General features: G+C 49.7%; 1 protein-coding gene across 3 annotated transcripts in view; it reads right to left on the bottom strand.

Moving 5' to 3' along the window:
- Positions 1 to 2,638: 2,638 nt before the first annotated feature.
- The window catches only part of ZBTB16 (zinc finger and BTB domain containing 16), a 192,347-nt gene continuing 169,079 nt past the window's right edge, over positions 2,639 to 25,906 (bottom strand). For all 3 annotated transcript variants that reach the window (XM_011926781.1, XM_011926783.1, XM_011926782.1), the window contains 3 exons: positions 10,653 to 10,823; positions 5,627 to 5,794; positions 2,639 to 2,987 (listed from right to left, as the gene is read on the bottom strand). In XM_011926781.1, the coding sequence (XP_011782171.1) occupies positions 2,758 to 2,987; positions 5,627 to 5,794; positions 10,653 to 10,823 (569 nt within the window). In that variant the 3' untranslated portion in view covers positions 2,639 to 2,757. The remainder of the gene's footprint in view (positions 2,988 to 5,626; positions 5,795 to 10,652; positions 10,824 to 25,906) is intronic.

Raw genomic sequence — 25,906 nt, 5'->3', positions numbered from 1 at the left:
TTACAATTTGTAAAGATTAGCTCAACCCTCTCAGCTTTTATGAATGGAGGGGGAGGGGCCCAGGCTGAGTGGGAAGGGCAAGGGAGTGAGGGGGTAAGCTAGTTCTATGGAATAGTTTGATTTTTTTCTCTTCCTTCCCCACCAATGTTGAATGACATCTTGCTGTTAAAAATACTGTTTTCTGGGATTTACAGATCCCCTGAGGGCCAGCCAGTCCCTGCTTCTTCCCAGACCAGAGGAGGAAGCTATAGTGCATACTGATTTCTTACAGACGGCCCCCCCCCAAATGATTTCACCCTTTTCACATTATAAACATGACAACTGTTCTAGTCACATATTTCAAGTTTAACTTCTTTTCCTTTCCAAAACACTAAGTCGTTATTACAGTTGCAAAATAGCGTCCTCCCTACTTCATCATCCCTAATCAACAGTCTAGTGACACCGTCCTCCCAATTTGCATCCTCCCAACACACAATTTTAAGGCCTTCAGATTTGGTGGATGAGATTGAAGGGGAGGGCAGGAGGGCTGGGGCCGAGGGACAGGGAGGTCGTCACAGCAGCACCCATCCCTCCGGCTTCCCTACATTCCTCGTGATCCTTCTCCCCAAAACCGCTTCCCTAAACCACTTTGTAAAACCTAAGATCAAAACGCAGCCACAACTTTCTCGGCGAGAGAAAGGAAAGAAAAAATAACAATAAAAAACTCTTACACATAAAGCATGAGATGAAACGGAGGGTCCGTCCCAAAGCAAACACGAATATTGCAAATGTGCTTTCCAAAATTCAGGAGGGTCGGGGGAGGTTGGGGAAAAGAGGGAGGAAGAGCAGCAGAGTAGGAGGCGGGAAAGGAACAAAAGAACTGGACAAACATAAGAGGTAGCTTTTAGAAAAACAACACCCCCACCCCAACACAACAAAACAAAGGCTGGATCCCGCCCCCCTCCCCAAAGACCAGCCGTGAAAAGAGGCCAATTCTGGCAATGAGAATGCACACAGAGGTGAGACCACACAGTTGCAAGGATCCAAACACAGGCCCTCAAACCTCAATGGCCCAGCAACTTGTAAGAAAGGTGGGATTCTCTCCAGAGTGTTTTAGGCTGAACGGATGGTGGCCACAGGTGACTTTGTACACCGGCGGAGCCGACAGTGACTCCCTAGTGCCCTTTGGGGACCATGAGACCCCCATGCAACATCCCCTCCCCACCCACGTTTTTTGCCCTCCCCGGCCCTCACATTCAGATCCTGAGTATCAACTCCTCCTGCACAGTTCCTTCCAGCTGGGAGGCTGGTCTCCAGGGGCACGGGGAGGGTCTTGGCCAGCTGAAGTCTATAAAAACAACTATTAATTTACACAAGAAACAGAAAAGAACACCCTCCCCATTCCTCCAAGCCCCAACCAAAAAAAGAGATACAGAGGTTAAAAAAGCTCATGAGGTCACAAAAAACTGAGGTAATTCAAGTACAATGTGCTAACAGGAGACACAAAAGAAGCAAAACATAACACAAGGCCAAAGCGCTTTCAACTCCTCCTCCTCCTGCTGCTCCTCCTCCTCCTCCTGCTCCTCCTCCTCTCCACTGTGGACCGAGGGGCGCTGTGAGTCAGGAATTCTGTGCAACTCTCTCTGGACCTGGCTTTTCTTGCTGAGCTCACTACATCTGGGGTCCCCAGTGTGACTCAACAACTTTCTCCCTTGCCCAGCTTCCCTCACCCCACGGGCTGGGTGTCCCCTTCCCCAGGTGTAGGGCCCCTCTAGAGACAGACATCCACAACCTTCCTTGGAACATCAGCCCTTTCATGGATTCCTTCTCCTGGGACTGAAGTAGGGCCACGTAGGGACTGTGGTTCGTTTGGTAAAATATTAGGTATTTAGTTGTGATGCTTTTCCATTTTGGAAGCAGCGCAGCAGGAATCTTGCTCACGATGGGGCTGGACTAGGGTGGGGTATTGGATTTGTTTTGTGTTCTCAGAAGGCTGAGGGAAGGAGGGGCTCTGAAGTCAGAGGCAGCTGTCCCACTAGGGAACTGGAGAAGGATGGAGACACTGCCAGGTCCCTGAGGGGCTGAGACTCCCCTGGGACTTGGAGGACAGGAGTCAAGGGGAGGCTGGGAACAAAGAGCTGGGGGAGGGGCAGGGGTCCAGAGGCTCTCAGAGACCACCAGGGGACACCCAGATGTGGCAAAGCAGAGGAAAGCAGCAGGTGGGCTGAGTGGTGGGAAGAGAAACAGAGCCCTTCCTCTCCCCAGTCAGCCGCCAGCAAACTAGAGCTGCCGTTTTGAGCAGCTAGTGACCCAGCCCAGCCCCATCGGCCCAGGAGCACCCTTCTGGCTCCCCTCCTCCCTGCCTTCATCTTCTGGAGGTCTTGCAGGAACAAGGCCGGCAGAGACTGAGTGGCTCTGATCAGAGGACCTCTCACCTGCTTTCTAGCCTCCGTTTCTGGACACATAAAGGAAGATCTGGGTGAAGGGAGGAGAAAAATGTGCCACCATTTGAGTGAACAAAATACCCCACCCCATCCCACAAAATCAGGCAAACCTCCAGCCAGGAGAGGAGGGTGGAGGCCCCCAGAGGAGGGGCAGTGGCTTGGCATCCAGGTCATCTGGAGCCCAGAGAGAATCCAAGGCCAAAAAGCTATCAGGGTTCCTTTTTCTTCTCTTTTTTTTTTCTTTTCCTTTTTTATTTTTCATAGTCCTTCCTTCATCTCGCCCCAACTCTTCTTTCCTGGCTCCCCGCTCGGCTCCACCGCCGCGGGCCTCCCTTCACACGTAGCACAGGTAGAGGTACGTCTTCTCTATCCTCCAGTCGGGCGGGATCTCCTCGGGCTTGTGGCCCTTCATGTGCTTCTGCATGGAGGAGAGGCTGGGGCAGTACTCTGTGCAGATGGTGCACTGGTAGGGCGAGGCGCCGTTGTGCGTTCTCAGGTGCTTGATCATGGCCGAGTAGTCCCGGGAGCGCTGGTGGCACAGCTTACACTCAAAGGGCTTCTCACCTGAGGGCAGAGGGACAGGGCAGGAGAAAGTGAGGACAGACAGAGGGCAGTGAGGGCACCATGTCACCTTCAGGCGTGCCAGGGAAGCTGCGTTCCTCCTGCTGGGCTTGTTCCAACAGAACTTTCTGGGACAATGAAGGCACCACCCAAGACAGCAGCCACCAGTCACACATGGCTATGAATGAGGCTGGTGCGACTGGAGCTCTACAGTTTTCTAATTTTATTTTATTGTAACTAATTTAAATAGCTAAATGTAGCTCGTTGACTACTGGATTGCCCAGTTCCTTGTCTTACTATTCTTAACTCCCAAGGCCACAGTCTTTTCCCTTTCTAATTAAGAAAATGGGTGTCTAGAAAGAGAAAGGCCCCAAAGTCCTCAGGAACGGCTCTTCAAGCCGCAGTTCCATCCAGGGAGCACGTGGATCGAGACCTTTCAGGGCTACAGATGGTGGGGAGCAGGGGTGGGGGAAAATTGAGGGAACCCAGTCCTTCAAATATGCTGCACCTGGGAACCTCTATCCAGCTAAAGCCTTTTTTTTTTTTTTTTTTGAGATGGAGTCTCACTGTGTTGCCCAGGCTGGAATGCAGTGGTACGATCTCAGCTCACTGCAACCTCTGCCTCCTGGGTTCAAGTGATTCTCCTGCCTCAGCCTCCCAAGTAGCTGGGATCACAGGTGCTGCCACCAGGCCTGGCTAATTTTTGTATTTTTAGTAGAGACGGGGTTTCACCATGTTGGCTGAGCTGGGCTTGAACTCCTGACTTCAAGTGATCTGCCTGCCTCGGCCTCCCAAAGTCCTGGGATTATAGGCATGAGCCACCGCACCCGGCCTATCCTGCTAAAACTTCTAAGACCTTGCCCTGGACCCTGCCTCCCTCCTGAGGCTGGAATTGGGGGTGGGGTGGGATGGGAAGGATAAAGAACCTGGGAGTACACAGCCACACCCTAGCCTTCTATACCCCAACTTTCCTTCCATAGAGTCTCCTAGAGCTGAGCAGAGGATATAAGGGAACCTTGTTTCAATACAGTAATTAACTGGCCAGCCATCTCGCTATCAATACTCCTCCGTGCACAGGCCCCAGCAAATAATGAAGTAATGAACAGCCAAAGTGATCTAACCATCGACCAGCTATTTACAATAGTCACTGCCAATACAGTTAATGATCCACCTGCCAGGTCACATCCCCGACAAGGGGCTAAGGAAACCCCAGGGCTCTGGGAAATCCTCTGGGTCACTACAGTTGTCAGCAATGGACACCCAACCCTGTCCTTGTGGGCTCAAACTGGGGCACGAAAACTGAGCTCTGACAACACGTAGCTCTGTTTACTGCTCCTTCTGTCCACCCTTCCCCTCCAAAGGCAATGTACTCTCCTCTAAGCCAGCAGGACCTGCCTGAAGCCCCTCCCCCTTCCTCTGGGCAGGACAGCTGTCTCCCCTGATCAGAGGGGGTGTCTTTGTTTTCCATGGTCCACCACCTCTTACCCTTCTGTAAATCAGCCTTCCCCACAACCAGCAATGTGCTGGTGGTAAATGTTTAACAACTGGCTTTCCAAAAAGCCCTGGTTTGCAGCATCTGCTGATTGCTGTGATGTGAATACTCCTACCAGGGCCAATTTTAAGCAACTAAGGTGATGTCGCTGAACTTGAAGTTGTGAAGAAATGTGAAAAATTAGCTTTCACAAGCAAGCTCCAGGACTCCACTGCCCCCAACCTCGGAAACTGTGGAAGACCCTTCACTTCTTTTGTCTTCTGACCTCAGGGAAAGCAGTGGCCCACATTTCTTTTTCCAATACAAAAAATAATGTGGCTGGGCACGGTGGCTCATGCCTGTAATCCCAGCACTTTGGAGGCTGAGATGGGTGAATCACTTGAGGTCAGGAGTTTGAGACGAGACTGACCAACATGGCAAACCCGTCTCTACTAAAAAAAAATACAAAATTAGCCAGGCATGGTGGCACACGCCTGTAATCCCAGGTAATCGGGAGGCTGAGGCAGGAGAATTGCTTGAACCCAGGAGGCAGAGATTACAGTGAGGTGAGATCATGCCATTGCGCTCCAGCCTGGGCAACAAGAGTGAAACTCCGTCTAAAAAAAAAAAAATGTGAAGGCACTCTGAAATGGTAAAACATCATATGCATACAGGGATTATTAAATATATCTGCTCTTCTAATCCCAGAACCAAACACAATCTAACTTTACAATTTCCCAACTTCCATAATAACCTAATTCAATGCATCCTAATTCTTACTGTAACCCTTGAGTAACATGAAATTACCCCTAACCTTCACTTCCAGCTAATTGGACCAACTTACCCCTAACTCAGGACTCATATACAGACATCATTTTGCATGTCACCTCTGAACTACTGGTATAGCTGCCTGGAGAGCTGGTGGGGGCTCACTGGAAAGTGTGCTGGGATTGATTAGTAATGTCTGCCTTGGCCTTGACTGGTGGCCCTCAGGCCACCTTGACTGGGGTGTGGTGGCCCTCAGGCCACCATACCAGCCTTTAATAGAACCTCTTCTACTCTTTGATTCAGCCTGGGATCATCCTCACTTAGGCTTCTCCAGGAGACCATCTGCTTCCCACCTCCACCCAGGTCCCAGAGCCAGCTCAGACCCCTCCCTGGCCTTCGGTACCTGTGTGCACCCTATAGTGCGTCTCCAGCTGATGCTTGAGGCTGAACTTCTTGCCACAGCCATTGCACTCATAGGGTTTCTCACCCGTGTGGATGCGTTTGTGGCTCTTGAGTGTGCTCTCATCCCGGAAGCAGCTGCCACAGAACTCACACTCGTAGGGGTGGTCGCCTGTGGAGACAAGCGGCTGGATCAGGCATTTGCCTCTCCCTGCCCCCTCCTCAGGGGACAGCGGGGCACATTCAGTGCATGAGAAGGACGAGACGGCCTGTATTCACCACCTCCAAAGACAACTTAGGGATCCACGGCCACACCTCCATTGAATAAACAAGCCATTCCTGTGTTCACACATGTCCACACTTTACTGTGGCCCCATGATCATCCGCGGGGCAAGGGCCAGTCCTGGGAAAAGACAGCCCATTTGGTTCAGGGATGGACAGCAGTCCCCAGAAAGCAAGCCCTCATGTGGATACATGAGACCTCACCATCCTGCTTCTCAGATGACCTCTTCTCCCCTTCCTTTAGGTTAAGAGTGAAAGTCACTCCAGGCTGACACCTCAGCCTTCAAAGAAATCTCTCCAGTAATGGGAACTTCACATTGTTCCCCAAATACCTTCTACAGTCCCCAGTTTCCTTCCTCCACAGTCTCACATAGCTGTTTCCTCTGCTCGATTTCTTCTTTTCTCCCTGGTGAACTCCTAATCATCCTTCAAAGCCCAGCTCATATGATACCCCTGTGTGGACGCTTCCCTTTGGTTCTCCAGGCAGAATGAATCACACTTTCCTCTGTGTCCCCAGAGAGAAGAAATGCCCAGAATTTTGTTCTTTTATTAGTGTGGTATAATTTTTATGGCACTTTCGCATTAAAATGGCCCACATTTCCTGAGCACTCAGATGTGTGATGTGATCGCATAAGGTGATCATGGCAACAACCTTAAAGAAAGATATTATTCTCATGTTATAGTTGAGAAAAAATGAGATGCTTGGAGATGCTTCAACATCATCCCTGAGGTGAAATAGCAAGTAAAGAGCGGAGCTGGGATTCAGGTTTGGGTCTGGCTCTAGAGTCTGGGTACCATAGACTTGTCAGCTTGCTGACACTGTGCTGTATCTACTGGCTTGCCCACCCTACCTCCGGCATGGAAGCACCACCAGGATAAGAAGCAAGCCTCACCCATCCTTGTAGTCTCAGTGCATCACACAGGGAGGATCCAGAACAGACTCGGGAAATGGTGGGTCCATGAAACCTGGAGAGAACTGCCTTTTCTTTTTTGAGGATCCCACTCTGAAATCTCCAGAGCATGAGAGGTTGGGGTGTGGAGAATAACCATCTTGCCTTTCATACCCAAAGTGGGGGACTTGGGGGATGAAAGGTGAGGACTCCAGCTACTTATTTATTACAGGAGTGAAGGCACGGACAATAAAGATAGATTGATCACCCCAGACTTTGTTCATGAATATTTAAATATCGCTGATTCGTCTTGTCACTGTAATTACAATTTCTCTGGGCTGCATCTCCAACAACCACAGTTTATGGTAAAGAATGGCCCACTGTATTTCACTTGTCCCTCTGCAGATGTGCGGGGCTGCCAACCGTGTAATGTCCTCTGCATTTCATACATTTTCTTCAGCTGCTGAAGGTTTAAGTCATCCACAATGACCTACGTTTTTTCATTATCCCCATGTCAAACTGCGCTCGTGCCTGGGCATAAATTGTCCTTCTCGTTATAGACTCGCATGCCTGTGCCTTCACTTCCTTTTTAAAATGATATTTTACTCTCTCCTCTCTCTCCCCTCCTCGGGCCACTAACCAAAGCTCCCCCGTCCCAAAGCTAGGCCCCTGTACCCACATAAATTCCCATCTCTTCTGATGGCTCTGAGGGGTTTTTAGTAAGGCTCTGTGGGGAGCGGATGCTGGGGTCTGATCAGTGACTTTCTCACGGGTGAAAGATTTGCAAGAAGCACCCATGCCATGTGAGGGGCACTTCCATCAAGTAACCAGATGGAAGAAGCTCAAAGAGTGGCATCGTGCCTTGACACCAGTTCACCCCAATTTATGGGGTGCTGCACTGGCTCAGAGGCTCAGCCAGTGAGTCCCTCACCTGCAGATCTGGGGACGGGCCAAGGCCTGGGATTCTCAAAATTACTACCTGCCCATGGGACTTCCTGGCCCCTAGTCCCATCAAATTCAAGGGGAGTGGAGGCCTGTGCAAACCCTGGTACTAATTAGTTGTGTGTCTGACACAGTAAGGGCCAGTCTGTGTGTGTGCGCCTGAACCCACTCTCTCTGTGTGTCTGCACTCATAGTCCCGTCTGGTCTGACATCCAACTCCCCCTCCTTACTGAATCGGCAACGATTACGACTTTAATCAAAGATTCAGTATCCTCATTAAGGTATAAATAAATAAATAAAGCCAAGGCCACGTGAGACTTCAGCCGGAGCCGGTAATTAAAACGTACATCGGCAGTCGCCCAGCTGGGGGGAAGGCAGCGGTGGGGGGGAGGGGGGCAGCTGCCTGTGCCTTTCACCTCCAGAGGGGTCCCTAACAATTTAAAAAATAAGGGGTTAAGACAGAGGAGTTTGTTTGATCCAATTTTTATGAATTTAATTATTAAGTGGAGCACATGTTAAATGAGTTTAAATAGGAAATCTCCTGAGTCTGCCCAGGGAAAAGAATAAAAAGAATTTAGAAGGAAAAATAACAACAAAAAAAGAAAGAGAAAGAAAGAAAAAGAAAAGTCACCAACACACACGTATCCCCATCCCGATTTGGGAGCACGGTGCGCACCTGGCGTGAAATCCTTACCCTGAGAGCTGATTGTGTCAGTGTGGCCATAATGTACACAAAACTGGCTGCAGAACTCAAAATCCAATTTGTGGTATGTTGATTAACTCTGTAGCCTCTTTAATGAGCTTGACATTAAGTGCAGGACAAACGAGACTAATTAGAGCCCCCTCCAGCCTGCCCGGTGCACCTGTGACCCCCCCACTCCCCCCCCAATCTGTCCTTACTTGGTGCTTTCTCTGGCACTGGCCAAGCCCAGTGTCTGTCGTCCTCCCCACCCCAGCCCCATCCTGCTGGCTCTTCAGGCCCCTCCCTCCCGGACCCTCCCTTCAGCACAGCTGAGAGTTTATTATATGATGAGCCGTGTGAATCAGGGATCCATCAATGCCAAGAGCACGGCTGGACTAACCTACCAAACACAGCTGCTGATGCTAAACACCCGGCCCCAGCAGCAAATGGGCCAAGAACAACGGAATATTAATGAGGCATTGTGTGTGGGGTGTGCAGAGCCTGTATATGGCTTGTGTGCACAGTGCCTCACTGGTGTGAAAACTGATGGGTGTTTGTGTGTGCACAGGCAGCACACATGCTCTGTGTTTCCTAGAATAAGCAAGGGCTTCTCCCTAACTCTGGAAACAGCCCCTCCCTGTGGATCTGAGCCATGACTGACACAAGGGCATGTGACATTTTCATATCTGAGCTCTGAGAAGGTGGCATGGACAGAGGAGGGCATATCCTGGGTGGATTTAGCAGGACTGAGATCATTCAAGTCACATGAAGCCAACTGGTTGGACCCAGTGGCATGCTCAGAAGTGGCTGAAAGGTATCTAGCCATCTTTCGTAAGACCAAATGAACCTGGGGACCCGTTGAGGGAGGCATTCATAGGAAGGTGCATATACTTGCAGAGGAGACGCTTATGCAGTCCCTGCAGAGAAAGTCCTTGTCAACAGCCCACCCTCCTGGGCCCTTCTTATTGAGCCCACCCCTCTGGGCCCTACCTCCATCCTATCCCAGAAATTTTAAGTAGTTCTGTGCAAATCTGGTGGTGCTAAGGCAATGTGCTCCCCTGAACAAAATGGCATCCAAAAGTGAGAGCCAGGAAGGCTCCTTAACGAGGATACCTACTGCTGGCAGGCCAGGCCAGCTCAGTCCCTGAGAAGTAAAGCTCTTCCCTTATTTAGCAGAGCCTGCCACCCATGCAAGACCTGGTCTGCATACTCAATCTCTGAGCTGTGACAAGACTCTCACACTGAGGAGAGGGCCTACTGTTCCTTTACGTGGCATGCAGAGGTTTTGATGAGTATATGCTCTGTTACATACCCAGATAGAGACCTGACCCAACCCTCCCTACAAACACAGCACACAAAGGCAGAGACACATGCAGACTCAGAAATGCGCATTCCTTTCCCCAGGTACAGTCAGCAGAGCCCCAGTTTTGTCATAGAGAAAATAAGGAATTTAAGCCATCCACTCCCCTGTTGGGGAAGACCGGAGGCTGCTGCAGGAAAGCAAATGCCTCTTGGCCATCAGGGACCAAGTGTCCCCATCCCTGAAGCCCTAGAGGCTGGTGGCAGGGAATGGCCAGCCTCTAGGCACCTGGCCTAGCCTCCTTAGCTCATAACCCCTCCCTTGTCCCATCACCTGGAACTGGCTGAGAAGCAATATTTCATTGCTCATCGTTTAAATCCCCTCCTTGTCTTCCCTAAACAGGGTTAAGTTCCGAGTACAGGCCTTTGTTACTGTGGGGAAAGTAGGACTTTTTCAACTTGCCCTCAGAAGCCCGAAGCTGACTTCAGAAATGTGTGTGGATGGAGCGGAGGGGCATCAAGAGTGGTGGGAGGCAGGGCAGACACTGTTAAGAGACCCAGCAGGTCAGTTTTTCTCAAAATTCATTTTGGGTCTACCTACATGAGAATCCCTTGGGAATACATATTAAGAATGCTGAATCTGGGACCCCACCCTGGCCCCACGGAATAAAAGTTTCTGAGAGTGGGACCCAAGAGCCTGCCGTTTTAATGAGCGTCCTGTGCTGAACATGGAAAGACTCTGAACCCACGGTCCGCAGGAGGGGACTGGGAGAACTGTCCACATTTACCTGCATGCCAGGCAGCCCCTGCATGTCCAAGCCTGGAGCAGGACTGAGGGCTGACTCAGCCCACCACCTCCACTTCACGTCCTTAGAGGTAAATATAGAGACTGGCTCCCAGAGACCCCGATCCACCCATCAGCTTCACTGACCTACCTGTATGTGAGCGCAGGTGGCGTTTGAGGGCCGTGTGGCTGGGGAAGGTGCGGTTGCATTCGCTGCAGATGTAGCTGCGCACGCCCGCGTGGACCTCCATGTGCTGCTGCAGAGCGCTCTGCGCCTGGAAGCGCTTCCCACACAGCAGACAGAAGACGGCCATGTCAGTGCCTGTGGGAGACAGGAAAGGGGGCGCCTCAGAAGGCTGGGAACACAAGACACATTCTTTACCCATCTGGAGTGAGAGCCAGTGTCGGGACTCACACCTCCAAATCCCCATGCTCAGGGGCAAATCCAGAGTTGGCCCAGGCTGTGCAACACTGAGCACCCAGTATGTGGCCCCAGGGATGGGCAAAATCGACATTGTTCCTGAGCTCTGGAAGCTAAAGTCTAGCGGGAGAAGGAGAGACACTGATCAAATACATCACAACAGCAAGGGTAATGTGCAACTGTGTCAGGCAGTATGTAAAAGGCAGCAAAATACTAAGAGGGCACATACCAGATGGACTTCGCAGAGTCCGGGGCAAAAACTGGGGGAGGCAAGGTAGACCCTGTGAGGACAAACACTGACAAAGATACCACGGGCCAGCTATTGTTCTAACGTAACTAATATAAATCCAAAACTCCAAGAGCTAGCCTCTGTTATCCTCACCCCTTAGACAAGGAGACTGAGAGGCAGAGAGATTAACTACTTAGGCCAAAATCCCATAGAGCAGCAGTCCTCAACATTTTTGGCACCAGGGACTGGTTTCATGGAAGGCAATTTTTCCACGTATGGTGGGGGGATGGTTTCGGGATGATTCAAGCGCATTAATCATTAGACTCTCTTAAGGAGCGTGCAACCTGGATCCCCTGAATGCACAGTTCCCTATAAGGTTTATGCTCCTATGAGAATCTAATGTCGCCACTAATATGACAGGAGGTGGAGCTCAGCTTCACTCGCTCACCTCCTGCTGTGCAGCCCAGCTCCTCACAGGCCATGGCCCAGGGGTTGGGGACTCCTGCCATAGAGTTCTTAAGTGGCAGGGCTGGGATTCACACCCACGCACCCTAGATTTTAATGCTTTCCCAAGACTAGATACAGACCCTGTTTTTTTTTTTTAAACTACTTCTCCACTCACTAAAGCATGAATCTTAGGTTCATTCACTCAACAAGTATTACTTGGTGCCTTCTACAAGTAACGTTGTCTTTTTGGCACTGGGGATATAACCACGGAAGAGCATGCCAAGTGCCTGCTCTCATGACCGACGTTACCCTGAACACCAGGGGAATGGCGGAATCCGGAAGATGGAATAGTGTCTGTGAATGCTCTGGGCCAAAGGGAAACGTGGCCGGTGGGAGGATCAGACAGAGGAATGGTGCAGTGCAGCTGGGGAAGAAGAAGAGGCTAAAGGGAACCGTAAGGGCCAGGCCATGCAAGGTCTTGCAAATCACGTTAAGAGCTTTAGGTTCCATCCTAAACGCGATGGGCAACTGTCAAATGATTGAAAGCTAGCGAGTGATGTGAGATTTTCATTTAATTCTAACTGGCTGTTCACTCCCACAGTACCCCACAAATATAGGCTGCTATTTTCTGTTTGTTACCAACCCCTTTCTGATGCTGCTCTGGAGCCATGGCCGAAATTTCCAGCTACAGCACCACGGGAGGAAGAATCTGACCTTGTGTGTGAGTCCTAACTGGCAGCTCGGTGCCCAGCGTTTTGGGCTCTGTTTTCCTGAGCACAGGAGCCCCCTGGCAGGCCCATCTGCATGTCTCTGTGCTGGTACCTGGGCAATATCACCTGCACTTAGCCCCACACTGCTGTCCCCTGTGTGGGGGGCACAAGCAGGAAAGGTAAGTAGGCCTAGCATCTGTCAGCCCAGTCCAGAGTGGGTGGGGGCAGGGGGCAAAGCTTTGGCTGCCGGAAGCCATGGGCTGCTCAGCATGGAATCGGGAAGTGTCTGGTGGAAGGTAGGGGGAAGAGAAGGGATGACATGAAGAACCTCCCTGCCTTCCTGGTCCATCAATAGAGATAGCAAGGAGAGGCCTGGTCCTCACCACCTCCGTCCCAATTTGCTGGGTTAGGATGGACTAGTAGGCAGGCAAGGTCCACCTCTCACGGTCCCCCACACTTCTGTGCCCCTCATACTCACCCTGATACCCCTTCCCTTTGCAGACACTGAAGTCTAAGCACCTGGAGCCACACCCCATCTCGCCAGCAATCAGGAAGCCTGAGCAGGGAATAGGAATAGCAGCCAGGACTGGATTTTTCTCCTGGCCGTCAAAAAGCAGGAAGGAAGGGGAGCAAAACTAGGCGTTATGCTAGGTGCTTTTTCTATGTTGTCAGCTCATTTAAAACTTGCAATCCTACAAGGCAGGCATTCTTATCCCCCTTTTCACTAGTGGAAAACAGAGAGATTAAATAACTTGCCTAAGATCACACAGAAAGAGGAAGAGTTGGGATCTGAAAATATCTCGGTGTGTCTGCTTTCAGAAACCACGGGGCTGGGCTCAGTGCTGCCTCTGGGGCCAGCTGCCCGCCTGTCTGCGCTTACCCTGGAAGAGGCCTGGTGAGGACAGTACAGAGCACCCCTGCCTCTAGTACAGCTCCAGCAATGGCTAGAGACCCCCTGGCCAGGAGTAGGCGGATGCTGGGGCTGGGTCACAAGACATAGCTCTTTGAGGCCATGCAATCCCACTGGGAGCCACCAGGGTCTCTCGGAAATGTTGAGTAGGGTATTCAGCTCCACTTGCTGGAGGGGGACATAATGAGAGATGTATCTTTCCGGACAGAAGCAGTGCCAAGAGTTGACAGTGAGTCTTCAATGTCCCTCTCTGCTTGGCCTACATACAAAGGAGCACAGTGCATCTGCAATGCGTTCTGTGCCCGGTGGCCCCCAGTTCTTCAACTTGAGGGCCCCCAGCATCTACCCCCTGTCTGCCCTTAACCCCCACCCCACAAAGAGCCCAAATTAAGCCAGGTGTTCAAACAGCTGCCTTAAATCAGTAGGATTGAGTAGGCTTTGTGGGTCAGCCATGCCCTTTAAGAGCCAAGACTCCTCCTTATGCATCCTCTGAGATCCCCTGCATGGAAGGAACCTGGGCAGAGGGAACATGAATGGCATTGCCAGTGGGACATCTCAGCCTACACAGCCAGACCCAGAGGTGCTCTGAGGGTCAATATCACCCAGCAAGGCAGGCCACGGTACTCTGCCCCCTTGGTCTTCCCAAGACCCCTAGATGCTGCCCCACTATGCTGTCCCTACTTCTCAGGGTGGCCTGAACCCACTTCATGTCCATTCAGCCAACTCACTGAGCCACTACCAAGTGCAGGCACTGTGCTAGGTGACCAGGGGCAGGCTGAGGCTGAGCAGAGAAACTGGGTCCCAGACTAGTGGGAGACGCTGAGTTAACAACCACCCAGAGGGTAAGACAGGGCGACTCCAAGAGCTTCTGAGATTTTGAGTTAGGCTTTTACAAGTAAAGAGTGTTTGAGAAGCAAAGGACAAGAAATTGGGACACACGTGCCAGACTAAGGAGAGAGACACCGCTGGCAAATGTCAGAGCAGATGGGGCCAAGGTCAGGCCCTGGGGATAGAGACAAGCTGGGAGGGTGACGGGAGTCAGACCACAGAGGGCTGCACATGCCAGGTAGGACAGATGGGACTTTATTCTACAGGCAATGCAGTGCCATGAAAGGACCGAGGGTTGGTATGATCCTAATGTCTGGGTCCCCCTCCAATTCCTTTTTTGAAATCCTAACCCCTGAGGTGATGGTATTAGGAAGTGGGGCTTGGGGGGAGACAATTAGGTAATTAAAATGGGATGAGTATCCTTGTAAAAGAGGGCCTGGAGAGCTAGCTAGCCCCTTCTACATGTGAGGACACAGAGAAGTCAGCAGTCTGCAACCAGGAGGAGGACGCTCACCAGAACTCGAACGTGCTGGCACCCTGATCACAGACTTCCTAGCCTCCAGAGCTGTGAGAAATGCATGTCTGCTGTGTATAAGCCACCTAGTCTGTGGCAGTTTGTTATAGCAGCCTGAATTGACTAAGACGAGTGGTGCTAGCACGATCCGACCTGTGTTTGAAGCCAGTGACTCTGGACACACATAGGAACCAACAGCAGCAGCAAGTGGTGAGAAGCAGCAAGAGGGCTGATGCGCCACTGGAGGAGGGTGGGGACCAGACCAGGGCAGAGGCTGCCAGGGCAAGGGGAGACAGAAAATCCTACAAAGGTGGGACAACAAGGGAGGAGTGGCATGCACAAAATCCCAGATGGCAAGTTCCACACTTGGCCAACAGGCTGGAAGTTATACGGTCACCACCTGGAAAGGAAATGCCATGACGTCCCTACAGTGGTCTCTCTCCCCTTCCTGGGACATTCCACAAGGTGCAGGGGTGCTCCTTGGCCACGTATCCACCAACCAAGGCTCCCAGGGGAAGAAAGGGGGGCCTCTGAGACTCAGCATCCACTTCCCCCATTCTTCTGCTTGATGACTAACGGCTATGATGATAGAAAAGTATTTAAAAAAAAAAAAAAAGGGAAAGGGCGGGGGAGATGTGGATGAGACACAAGAAAAGCTATTGGTGCATGTGAGTTAAAAATCTAGAGACTAGATGTGAGTTATTAAACAATTTGCTGCTGTTTCAGCCTAGCTGATTGTTCGCATGTATGATGAGTCAGGGCAGATTCTATTACACTGGGAGATTAAGCAAATAAATGCTAGCTTTTGGAAACACATTAAAATGTGGGACTATGGAAATAAAATTATCTAGAAAATTGTATTAGCAATTCATTAGCTGCAGTGAGATGTGCGGCGGGGCAGGGGGGCCTGGAAGCACTGGAACGCTCTGCTCCCTTCAACACCTGGGTTCTGTCCTCTGCTATGGAGAGACGTCAGGCCTGGTACCATTGGGGAGAGGGGAGGTGCTCTGACTGGATGAACAAGACCCTCAGAAGTCGGATGGTCCGCATGACACAGGGGAAGGAAAAGAAGCATAGGGGTCCCAGCTCTCCCATATACTTGCCTTGTGGCCCTGAGCAAGTCATTTTACTTCGCCAGATCCATTTGCTCCTTATCCACCATATTGTGATTATCAAGAACATCGAATGAGGCATCTACACGAAAAAACTTTATAATGTGGTCACAGAGCCAATGCCAGCCAAACAACACCTTCATCTGAATTAGAAAATCATGTCTCCTCCTCTGGGCAGCCCCACAGACCTGGTGAGCACAGAGAGGGCTGGGTTTTGGGCTCTTTCCTCTTCAGCTGGGTACCCTTGTGCAGTGAACAACCTGGATCGTGAGTCATGGCATGAGTCATGGCAGCCCTGCACAGTACACATGCCTAAGCTGTTTTGTTGTCTCTGGGCTGCTGCTTTCTGGGAAGCCTAGAGAAGGCATCTTTGAGGAATTACACCACTTAGGATTCAGTGCCAACACCACCATCTTCCTCTGAAATCCCTCACTGTTGTATCTGGTGTGGTACAGCCCTGTATTGCATTTATTTTGGACTTTCAGCTCTGCCTAATAGATTATAAGCCTCCAAAGTAGGAACTATTGTATTCATCTTTATATTCCCCAACACACAGCACATGGCCTGATATAGAGTAGGCACTTAATAACTGCATGTTGAATTAGTAAATAAATAAGGGGCTGTGAGACAGTCACAAAGGGTGGGGGAGGAGGTATGAGGAGAGTCATGGTACAGACAGAGGCCTAGGGATGAGGAAAGTTCAGACCACAGTCCACAAACGAAACCACGACTAAGAGCATCCAACCGCTCTCCTTGGAAATCAGTAATGACAAGTGACCCATAGGCAGCAGATCTCAGTGAGGCCTCCTGTGTCTGTCTGGTGGGCTGGACAGGACTCCTTAGTTCTTACTCCATGTCTGAGCTCTGTTGCTCAGAAGCAAAGACCCAGACCATAGAAGGATTGGTTTTGCCATATTATACAGTGAAACAGTACAAAGATCCCAATTCCGGCCCAGAGGTGCAGCCCTTCTTGGATTTGTGATCCTAGTCCAGGCAGCTGTTGTCCTTAACGTCAGCTTCTTCATCTAGGAAAGAGAATTCATAACTAATCTGCCCTTTCCAGCCCTAACTTCATAGTCCTGTTAGGATGCAACTGACAAATATTTTTGATTATGTAAATCCTACAAATGTATTGCTTTCTATCAATCTGTACATTTCAATGTAAATCAGATATATAAGTCAGCTTTTACCCAAGAAAATAATTTTTCAGGTCAAGGAATTAGCACCTCTGCTCTTCTGAAGAATGAATGGGACTCAGTCTTAGCCTGGACTCCCAGGGTATCTGCTCAAAGGGAATCCGAAGTAGGAAAAGGGGATGCATGTGGAAAGGATGACGCTATCAAGACTCAAGGAGCATGACTCTTAGTAATATGGGCAGGGTCCATGCAAATATCTGGGACCACATTTGCATAAATTGTATCTCCAGGGAAAGTGACCCACACCAGACCCCCGAGTGGCAATACAGCCAGTTTGGACTATAGGGCATGTATGACTCAAAGTCTTCCAATTTAAAACAAGCTTAATTTTAGCAAAACAAAAAAAAAAAAGGAGAATGAAAGAAAAGAAAAGGAGAGAAGGGGAGAAAGCCAAGCCAGGGTGGAATAGTAGGCAGAAGGGGTGACATAGACCTAGGGTATTTCACCCAGGTGATGACGGGGTCTGAAATTATGAAACACAAAACCCCTCATGTTTACACCTGTGCCATTTCCATACCAATTATCTCTTTAATAGATGGGAAGGAAGAGGATCAGAGGGGTACACAGCTGGAGAAGATGTTCAGGTGCTACACCTTCTTGGAGCAAAGCTCTTATTATCTCCTGCTATAAGCAGTTTCTTAATCAAAGGAGCAGAGGGATCTAAATATACTCCAGCTTTTTTTGGTAAGCAGGCTGGGACTGCTGTGTGTGCATGTGCTGGGGCGTGTGCATGCCTGTGTGTGCGTGTGCATGCACATGTACCCTGGAGGGGCTTCTCATGTCCAATCCTACCCAACCTCACCCAACAAAGGAAGGACTTCCTCCCCTGCCACCCCGAGAGCTTCTTCTCCCCACAGAAAGAAAATATCAAATTTAGGAGGGTGTGAAAACCTTGATTTAAACTAGAAACTTCCCCCTCCCTCCACCCCTAGCCCCCAAATCCTTCAGATATGTCTTTCTGCTCCCTCTGACATCCTGGGGGATTACTCTTTCCTAAGACACCATCTCCAGGATGGGCAACCTTCGTGACCACACACTCAAACCTTGACATAAACTGATGCCTTTTCCTTTTGCCCATATTCTCCTCCCTTTGCCCCCAGGATGCTGCTGAAAAAAGGTAGCAGAGTTGCACCATCCACTCTGCAAGACAGAAAGAGAGGCAGAGACAAGCAGCACTGGGCTGACTCCTACCCAAGGCAGGAAGGCTCTGTCTTCATCTTAAGAGGATGGAGAAGGCTGGGGTGAGGTGAGGAATAGACAGAAAGGAACAAAGTCCAGCCCCTGAATCTGAGTGGCTCCTCCATTTTGACTTCCCCTGTGCTATCATTTAGGGCTCAGCTCCTTTTCAAGGAATCTACTGGATTAAGGGCCAATAGCCCTCTCTTTATTTCTCTGGTTGTCCTCTTGAGCATGAGTTTCAGGATCATTTAGGATGCACTATTGCACTCCCAGCGTTCCTCAGAAGGCTAGCTATGTGCACACTGAAGGCCATATCAGCCCACTGAACCCTGGAAACTCCAATCAGCTGCTGGTGAGTAAGAGACAAGTTTCCCAGTTGCTTTTACTGGGGTAGGATACACTAAGATACCATCTTGGAAGACTTGTCTCAAACTCAATTAGCTTTGAGCTCACGCATGGGTGTTTGTCTCCTGTGTATAGAGTCACCTACTGCTGAGGTACTCAGTTACATCTTCCCAAACCAAGCCAAGAGCCAAAAACCTTAGCATCAGTTGTCAATTTCATCCTTGTCAATTTTAGGTCTCTTTATCCAGCCCTCTCTGCCTCTTTCTCCTTCCTTTCTTATCTGTGTAGAATCACGGAAGGCATCTATACATCTGTATGACATTCCATTTCCACAAGAGAAAGGGGGAATCCTATGGTTTCAATACCATCAGTCAAGGGAGCAAAAGCATCTTCATTGCATAACAAAAAAAGGGGAGGAGCTTGAGCAGCTGATTCAGATTTGTTTTAAAGCTAGGCAATGGATGGGAGAGTGATTACATTTTTTAAAACACATGCACACATACAACTTTCAGTCTCTTGGGGAATGTGGCTGCATCCTCAGGCACAGCAGCTAGCAGAGCTGGCTCCCGGAAAACCATGTATTTGTTTAGCAGTGAGCTGCAGACACAAGTGCATTTCATTACTCGGCACCTCCAGCTACAGTAAACAAATTTGTCAGCTCACTAGCTCATTAAGGTGCGCCCTGGACATGGGGGATTTATTGAGACCTGCACAATAAAAGTAACATGAATGGATTTACTAATTTTGTCAATCACTCCAACAAACGAGCCCAAGAAGGGGAGAAAATGAGGGAGGGGGACAAGAAAAGGGGTGGATAAAAAAAGGGAAGGAGGTTTTAAAAAAAAGAGAGGAGTTTGGTTTGCAAGAAGAGAGAGAATAAACGGGTTAAGAGGGGACAAGATCTGCATCTTCGTACTGGGCTACAAAACCACCTTCACATTCAATCTACCTCCTACTCTGGGTTGCCCTTTCTAGGGTTCAGGGGCCTCTGGCAGGAATGGTACATGCTAAGTTGGAAGATGCCAAATCAAGTCCTGGTTCCCTGGCAGTGCCACACCGATGGCAACATCCTCCTCCCTTCCTCCCAGCATCCGATATGGAACTAATGAATCCGAGGATTAAAAACCTTGTTCCAGGAAGTAGCTGCTTCCAGGCACATCAGCAGAGACTAATATCCTCGGCTAGTACCTCCCACCTGCCCCAGCAGCTCCTTCTTGGTTTCCAGTCCAGTGGCTGGACCCTTCCAGACATTCCAGAATGAATTAAAACTTCTCCAAGAGCAAGCGGAGGAAGAAGGAAAGGGATTGTGTGTGTGTGTGTGCACGCGCATGCACGCGCATGCAGCGGCTGGGGGGCGGGTGAGTTGGGGTGGAAAGTAAATCCGGAGAGGTATGCAGCCCTCTGGTCTGTAACTTTCAAAATGACAGCAGGACTAGGGCAAAGGTCACGGGGTCCAAGGCCTTAAGCACCTCCGCCAGCTGTGGCAGAGAAGCCTGGAGCCCGCAGGACGCCTGCCCGTATAAATCAGCGGTAAGCAGCACCCGCTGGGGGCGAGGACAATGGGCCCACACGGGGGTGGGCGGCAGAACAATGGGGTCTGGCCAGTGCGCAGGCCCGGAACAAATGTGCCCTGGCACCACGGGGGCCCCCATTTGTGAAACTAATTGGCCCACGATTGAAAAATCGGACCAACTTCAACAACGCAGAGAAGAAGGGCAGCTTGCAGTAGCCTAACCTAGCCCAGCTCTGCAGAGCAAGCCTAGCCTAGCCTAGCCTAGCCTAGCCCAGCCCAACCCAGCCCATCCCTGGTGGGGCATCTGCTGTGGAAGCCTCTCTCAGGTACTGCCCGTGCTGGCAGAGAGGTGCCTCTGAGATGGGATCAGGCTGGGAGAATGATGGACCGTGGGATGCAGGTAGGCATGGTGCCGACTTGAAGGCCCCGTGCTCAACAACTTCTTCCAAGATGCAGGGAACTGTTTTCCTCGGTTTCTCTACACTGCTTGTTCTGTAGAAATAAAGTTCAAAGGAGAGAGACAGGCACCTGTTTACTTTCAAGATTCCTAAAGCCAAAGGGCTCCCTACTTCCTGCATTTGGGGGTAGGTGGGTAGCAAATAAATCAAAAGCTACAATCAGTTTCTTCCTAAATCCATTCCCTGGCATATATTCTGCCTGTAACCCTCTGCAAGGTTGCATGAGCACTGCAAGAAACGTGGGTCCCTTGGTCTCAAATTCAGCTAATCTTAGAGGCTTCCAGGAAAAGAAGCCCCAAAGCGGGTGGGGGAACATCGGGACACAGCATGAAAGGGCAGGCCAGGATCTTCACATCCCAGGCATCCTCTTGCCCTCATGTGGCTTTTTACTGCAGACTCCCAACTGAACAGGAACAAAAAGAGTAGAAAACCTGGCCTCTAGTCCTGGCTCAGTGACTAACTCGCTGTGCACTCCTGGGTGGGTTACTAGACCTCTCTGGGCCTCAGTTTCCTCATCAGTAAAATGAAGAGGGATATAAGTGATCCTTAAAGGGTTTTTCTCCACTCTAATATTCAATAATTCTATTGAAGAGGGTGCTGGCAGGTTGAATGGTCCTTTCTCCCACTGAGATGGATGTCAGCATTTTCTCTTTCAAAGTCAGACTTGACAGCCTTCTTTTAGCTAAAGAGAATCCCTTTAACTAAAAGGGAACCACATTCTTAGGCTAACAGAGGGACAGTCACAGACAAGGCAAAGAAAGGATCCAACATTGACTGGGCACCTGCTGGGTGCCAATTTACATTCAACCTTTCTCAAGCAGCACTGTGAGATGGGGATTTTTAGAAAGATGAGAAAATTTCACAAGACTTGAGAGAACCTCTAGGTCCCTTTTCTAGGGGACTACCAGTTAGCAGTTTAAGACCTCCTAGAACTGGCTGAACACTCACAGAGGCAATTATTGAGTAACTGGGTCTGAGAGTACCTGAAGCCCCTCTGTGCCAGGTGAGGGCTGGGCAGTTGGGGTGGGGAGTATGGAGGGGGAGCTTTCTCTCCCAATCCCCCAGCACCAGAGTGATACAGAAGACCCCCAAGAAACCCTACATAGAGGGCAAGTCACAGAACCAGACCCTCTGAATCTAGCAGTTTCACTACAAGACCATAGTGTCCAACACATAGTAGGCATTTACATTCTGGCAGTGTGTCCAGAGCTTAATGGGAGGCACGGGAGCTTCCGTGTGAAGGTAAGACCTAATTTCCTTGTCTGGACAATAAGTTATTCCCAGGACTCTTTCATCTCTAGTATTCAAGTGTTAAAGATGCTTTCTATAGACGGTCACTCTCTCTAGTTTCAAACATTCCCAAAGTCATCCTGAGGCCCTGGGAGAGAAACTGCAGCTCAGGAGTGGGGTCTCTGGGGGAAAAAAACCCAAAAACCTCAGCTAGGCTCTCATGTACAATTTCCAGTAAACCCCAATGTATTTCAGAGATAGGGAGGTGGAGGCAGAGGCAGGAGGCAGGAGGAGACCCAGACAGAAAAGAGAGAGAGACAGAGGCAAGACAAAGGCCCAGGGAGACAGAATGGAGTGGGGAGGGGAGCAGGGGTTGGGCGAGACAGAAATTCAAAATAAAACGAAATACTGATTGTTTCAGCGCCATTTAAATACCTCACAAACACTAGGCAATGAAAACAAAAACTACCCCATATAAATAAGCAAAACAAAATCACCAAAAAGGAGAGGATGTATTCATTTTACTGACATTTTAATGGCGCCTCTCCTTCCCCCCACCCCCCCAGAAGATGATTACAAATTAAGCAGCATTTAAACGCTTTTTACTGTCAACAATTAAAAGGAGGGCTGTGGGCCTGAGAGTGTGGTGGGCATTCATTCCCACGGTAACCAGCCTATCAATATCAGAGACACCATGTAGCCTTCCCATACTGTACGGCACACAATAGCCAAAAAGGGAGAAGTGCAGACAGATACTGTTAATTTTGCAGGACATTCAGAAGCAAATCAAAATATAAAAAAGTTCCCAGCACATACATAGACACCAAGAACAAGGGCAGGGCAGGTTGAGCCCATGGAGTTGGTCTTAGCAACGGCAGAACGTACGCACAGCCTGGTTACACCTGATTCAGGGTTCCTTGCGTTTGTTTCATGCGCGTGCATGTGTGCGTGTGTGTTGCACATGCACGTGCACAGTATAGGAAGGACCAAGGGCAGAGGTTGTTTTGCTTTCCTAGGGTCAGAGGAATAAACAATAAATCGAGCCTAGGAGCTCTACGCCAGACCCAGAACCAGCCAGGGAGTAGAAAGGGGACACACCCACTGCCCCAACCTGGGCTTCAACCGAGATGGTGCGACCACCAACATTTACCCTTCCAGCACCTGCACCACGGCCTTCTCCACTGGACCACAGGCAGAAATCAGGTGATTCTGATTTCACTGTGTTCAGAGGAAAGGATTTCATCATTCCAGGTGGACCAAAGGAACACATTTGATTTTTCAGAAATTGACTCTCTTTTCACTATTCAAACTATCATTACCAATTCATGCCCACCCCCCTGCCTGCCCCCGCCCAATACCACCCACCTTCACATCTTTCTGAAAGGCTAAAACCTAACCTGTGTTAGGTCCTGGTAAATTCTGTTGCTAGAACTCTCTTTTAGCTAACTCAATATAGTTTCTCAGCATCCATATCATCACAGGTACCTTTGAAAATCATGGAATAATGAAAAGTCAATTCCAGAATAAAGGGGAAGAAAAGAAAAGGGTTAAAAAGATAAAGGAGCAAAGAATGTAGCTACCAATTTCCTTTCCAGTCCTTCAGAGAGGGAGACGGAAATCACAGAAAGTGAGAGTGGGCTACCAGGTGGTGGGCGAGACGCTGGATTTAGAAGCAGCCGGGTACACTTCTGTACCGTAAAGTTTAATATGCAGGAGGGATGACAGAGAAATAAAAGAGACACGTCCCCTTTAAAAGGAAATATAATTTACAGTGTGCAGCCAGGCGGCCCATAGTTTCAATCTCGTTTACTATAGAGAAAACTCTGCTAGCTGTTCTCTATCCCACAAATCCGATTTAATCAGACAAGCCAGCCAGCGTGGCTTGGAGTAAAAACGGATAATTAGTAAACAGAGAGCTACTCCAGTGCTTCATTGGCATTCGAGTTGGGCTACTGTGTCGCATTTAAAATGCAGTCTGATGAAGTTTACAAAATCAAACCATTTGTTACTCCTATTGAAGAGGCTTCAGGCCACTTGCAATTAAATTGGAATTAGTGCTCAGAATGAGACACAGCAAATTCATACTAAAAAGGGATCTGACTTTGAGACATTTGACTTCACTTCAACAGTTTTCTGTGTGAGTGTGTGTGTGGGTGTCACTGAAAGACTCCTCACTCACCCCAACTCTGCAGGGCTCCCCGACTCCCCACAACCTGCTACTCTCTGGGCTGGCTGTGGGGGATGGGGCACCAGGGAAGGGGAGGGACAGCTGACACCAGGGCGCCCGCCAGGCCCCGCATTCACACCAGGAAGATACTGTACTAGGGAAAATGTGTCCACAAAGGACCATATGGCTACCTTCTGCATTGAGCCCTTGGACAAGAGGGTGGAAGGGGGCGGGGGAAGCTGCCAGAAGGCACACTTCTAGGGGGCACCGGCCCCGCCCACCTCAGACAGCAGGCTGGCGGCCTGGTCTCGGAGAGTGGGGGCACCTTTTCCCCTTGGCTGGGCTCCTGTGATGCCCTGCACAGGGACAGCTTCACTCACGACGTCCTATGTATGCATCAGCATGCTCCCAGCCCCGTGCACTGCCCCTCTAGGCAGAAAAGGGGAGTAAGCTCACGTCTAGGCATGGCTTCTTAACCTGGAGTCCACGGAACCCCTAAGCTGTCCAGGGACAGAATTCAGGAGGTTGGTGAACTGAGAGAGGGGAAAAAGTGACATCTTTATTTTCACCAACCTCCAACTGAAATTCAGTAGCTCCTTCCATTAGGAATATAAGCAACTAGCCAGTTATATGGGCAGTACTGGTAACTACTTGGTCACCGGTAGGCATTATGGGTATTTTCACACCGCACTAGAGATGTTGCAGTCATCTCAAAATATCATCTATGGAAGCCACTCCTGCAAAAATATGGTAGTTATTCAACCACGGCCTGATCTTATTGGTTAATGGGATAACAAAGAATCACACATATTACTATATTACAAATGGTCTTTTAAAAATATTTTGACACCTGTATTTCAAGTTTCCATGACAATCCTATGTATTTTACTCTCTGCATTTACAGACCTGATTCTGAGGAAGGGTTCTGAGGTTTTGCCAGACTGCCCAGGGAGTCCATGGCACAAAACAGTTAAGAATCCCTGTCTAGGCACCAGGGAAGGAATGGGGAGTTGGTGTTTAATGGGTACGGAGTTTCTGTTTTATGGGATTATATGAGTTCTGGAGATAGAGTGTGTTGATGGTTGCATGACAATGTGAATGTATTTAATGCCACTGAATTGTCCTCTTAAATGGTTAAAAAGGCAAATTTACATGGCATATAATTTACCAAAATTAAAAACCAATCCTAGTCTGAAACTACATGTATCCTTCTGCCGCCCAAAAGTATCTAGTCCAAACTGAGATTTATTCCCTCAAACTTCTCCATCTGCAATGAAGAGCCAAACTAAATGCTTGGCCTCCCAGGAAGCAGGGAGTATGGGGCCTTGCAAAGGACACTACAGGAGGCCCAGCCTCAGTCTTCAGCTGTGACACCCACAAGACTTAGAGACTTGCTTTAAGTTCAAGGTTTGCTGTCTTCCCCACCTGTCAGAATGAAAGCTGCATGAGAGCCGCGACCTCACTTCTCTCACACAGCACTGTATCTCTTGGTTCTGACAGGTGTTCCATGAATATTTATTGGACGGAGAGAAGGACGAATAGATGGATGAAGGATTGCACAAATTTATTTGATTTCTCTGGACTTCAACTCATCTGTAACATGAGGGGGACAGGCTTTGTGATCTTGTGAAGCTCCATTGTTCTAAGGGGCTCCTCCAGCATGACATCCTCCCGTCTGCTGACCACACCTTCCCCCAGCACATGGGGCCCAGGAGGTGGAGGGTGGGGGTGTGCATGGTGCACACAGGTGGGGGACACCTGATGTGCAATACTGGAGGTGATGGGCCACTGTCCTCCTGGGCCCCAGGAGTTTCCTGCAGGCCTCAGGGACAGCGCTGCCCCAGCTGCTGCACAAAGCAGTATCCACCTTGCTGCAGTCCTGCTGGAGTCCACTGGGCTCACCAGGACACCTTCCCTGCCACAACAGGCTGGTGGTGATGGTGGTGGACAGGGGACAGTACATTTATAGGCTTACGGAACAGGCAAGCAATGAGAGGGAGTCCGTAGGCCTGAGGGAGAGGCTTTTATGCAACGTCGGGTGGCACGCAAAGGCTTTTAAAACCTGGAAGGAAGATATTGTCCTTCTTGCTATTTGGGGAGGGAGAGACAGGAATCTGATTATGGTCAAGAAAAAAATAAAATAAAC

This window comes from Colobus angolensis, unplaced genomic scaffold (assembly GCF_000951035.1).
Source record: "Colobus angolensis palliatus isolate OR3802 unplaced genomic scaffold, Cang.pa_1.0 Scaffold7, whole genome shotgun sequence".
Classification (NCBI taxonomy): domain Eukaryota; kingdom Metazoa; phylum Chordata; class Mammalia; order Primates; family Cercopithecidae; genus Colobus; species Colobus angolensis.
The sequence above is the reverse complement of the archived record's forward strand: the minus strand, read 5'-3'. Positions and strand labels throughout refer to the sequence as shown.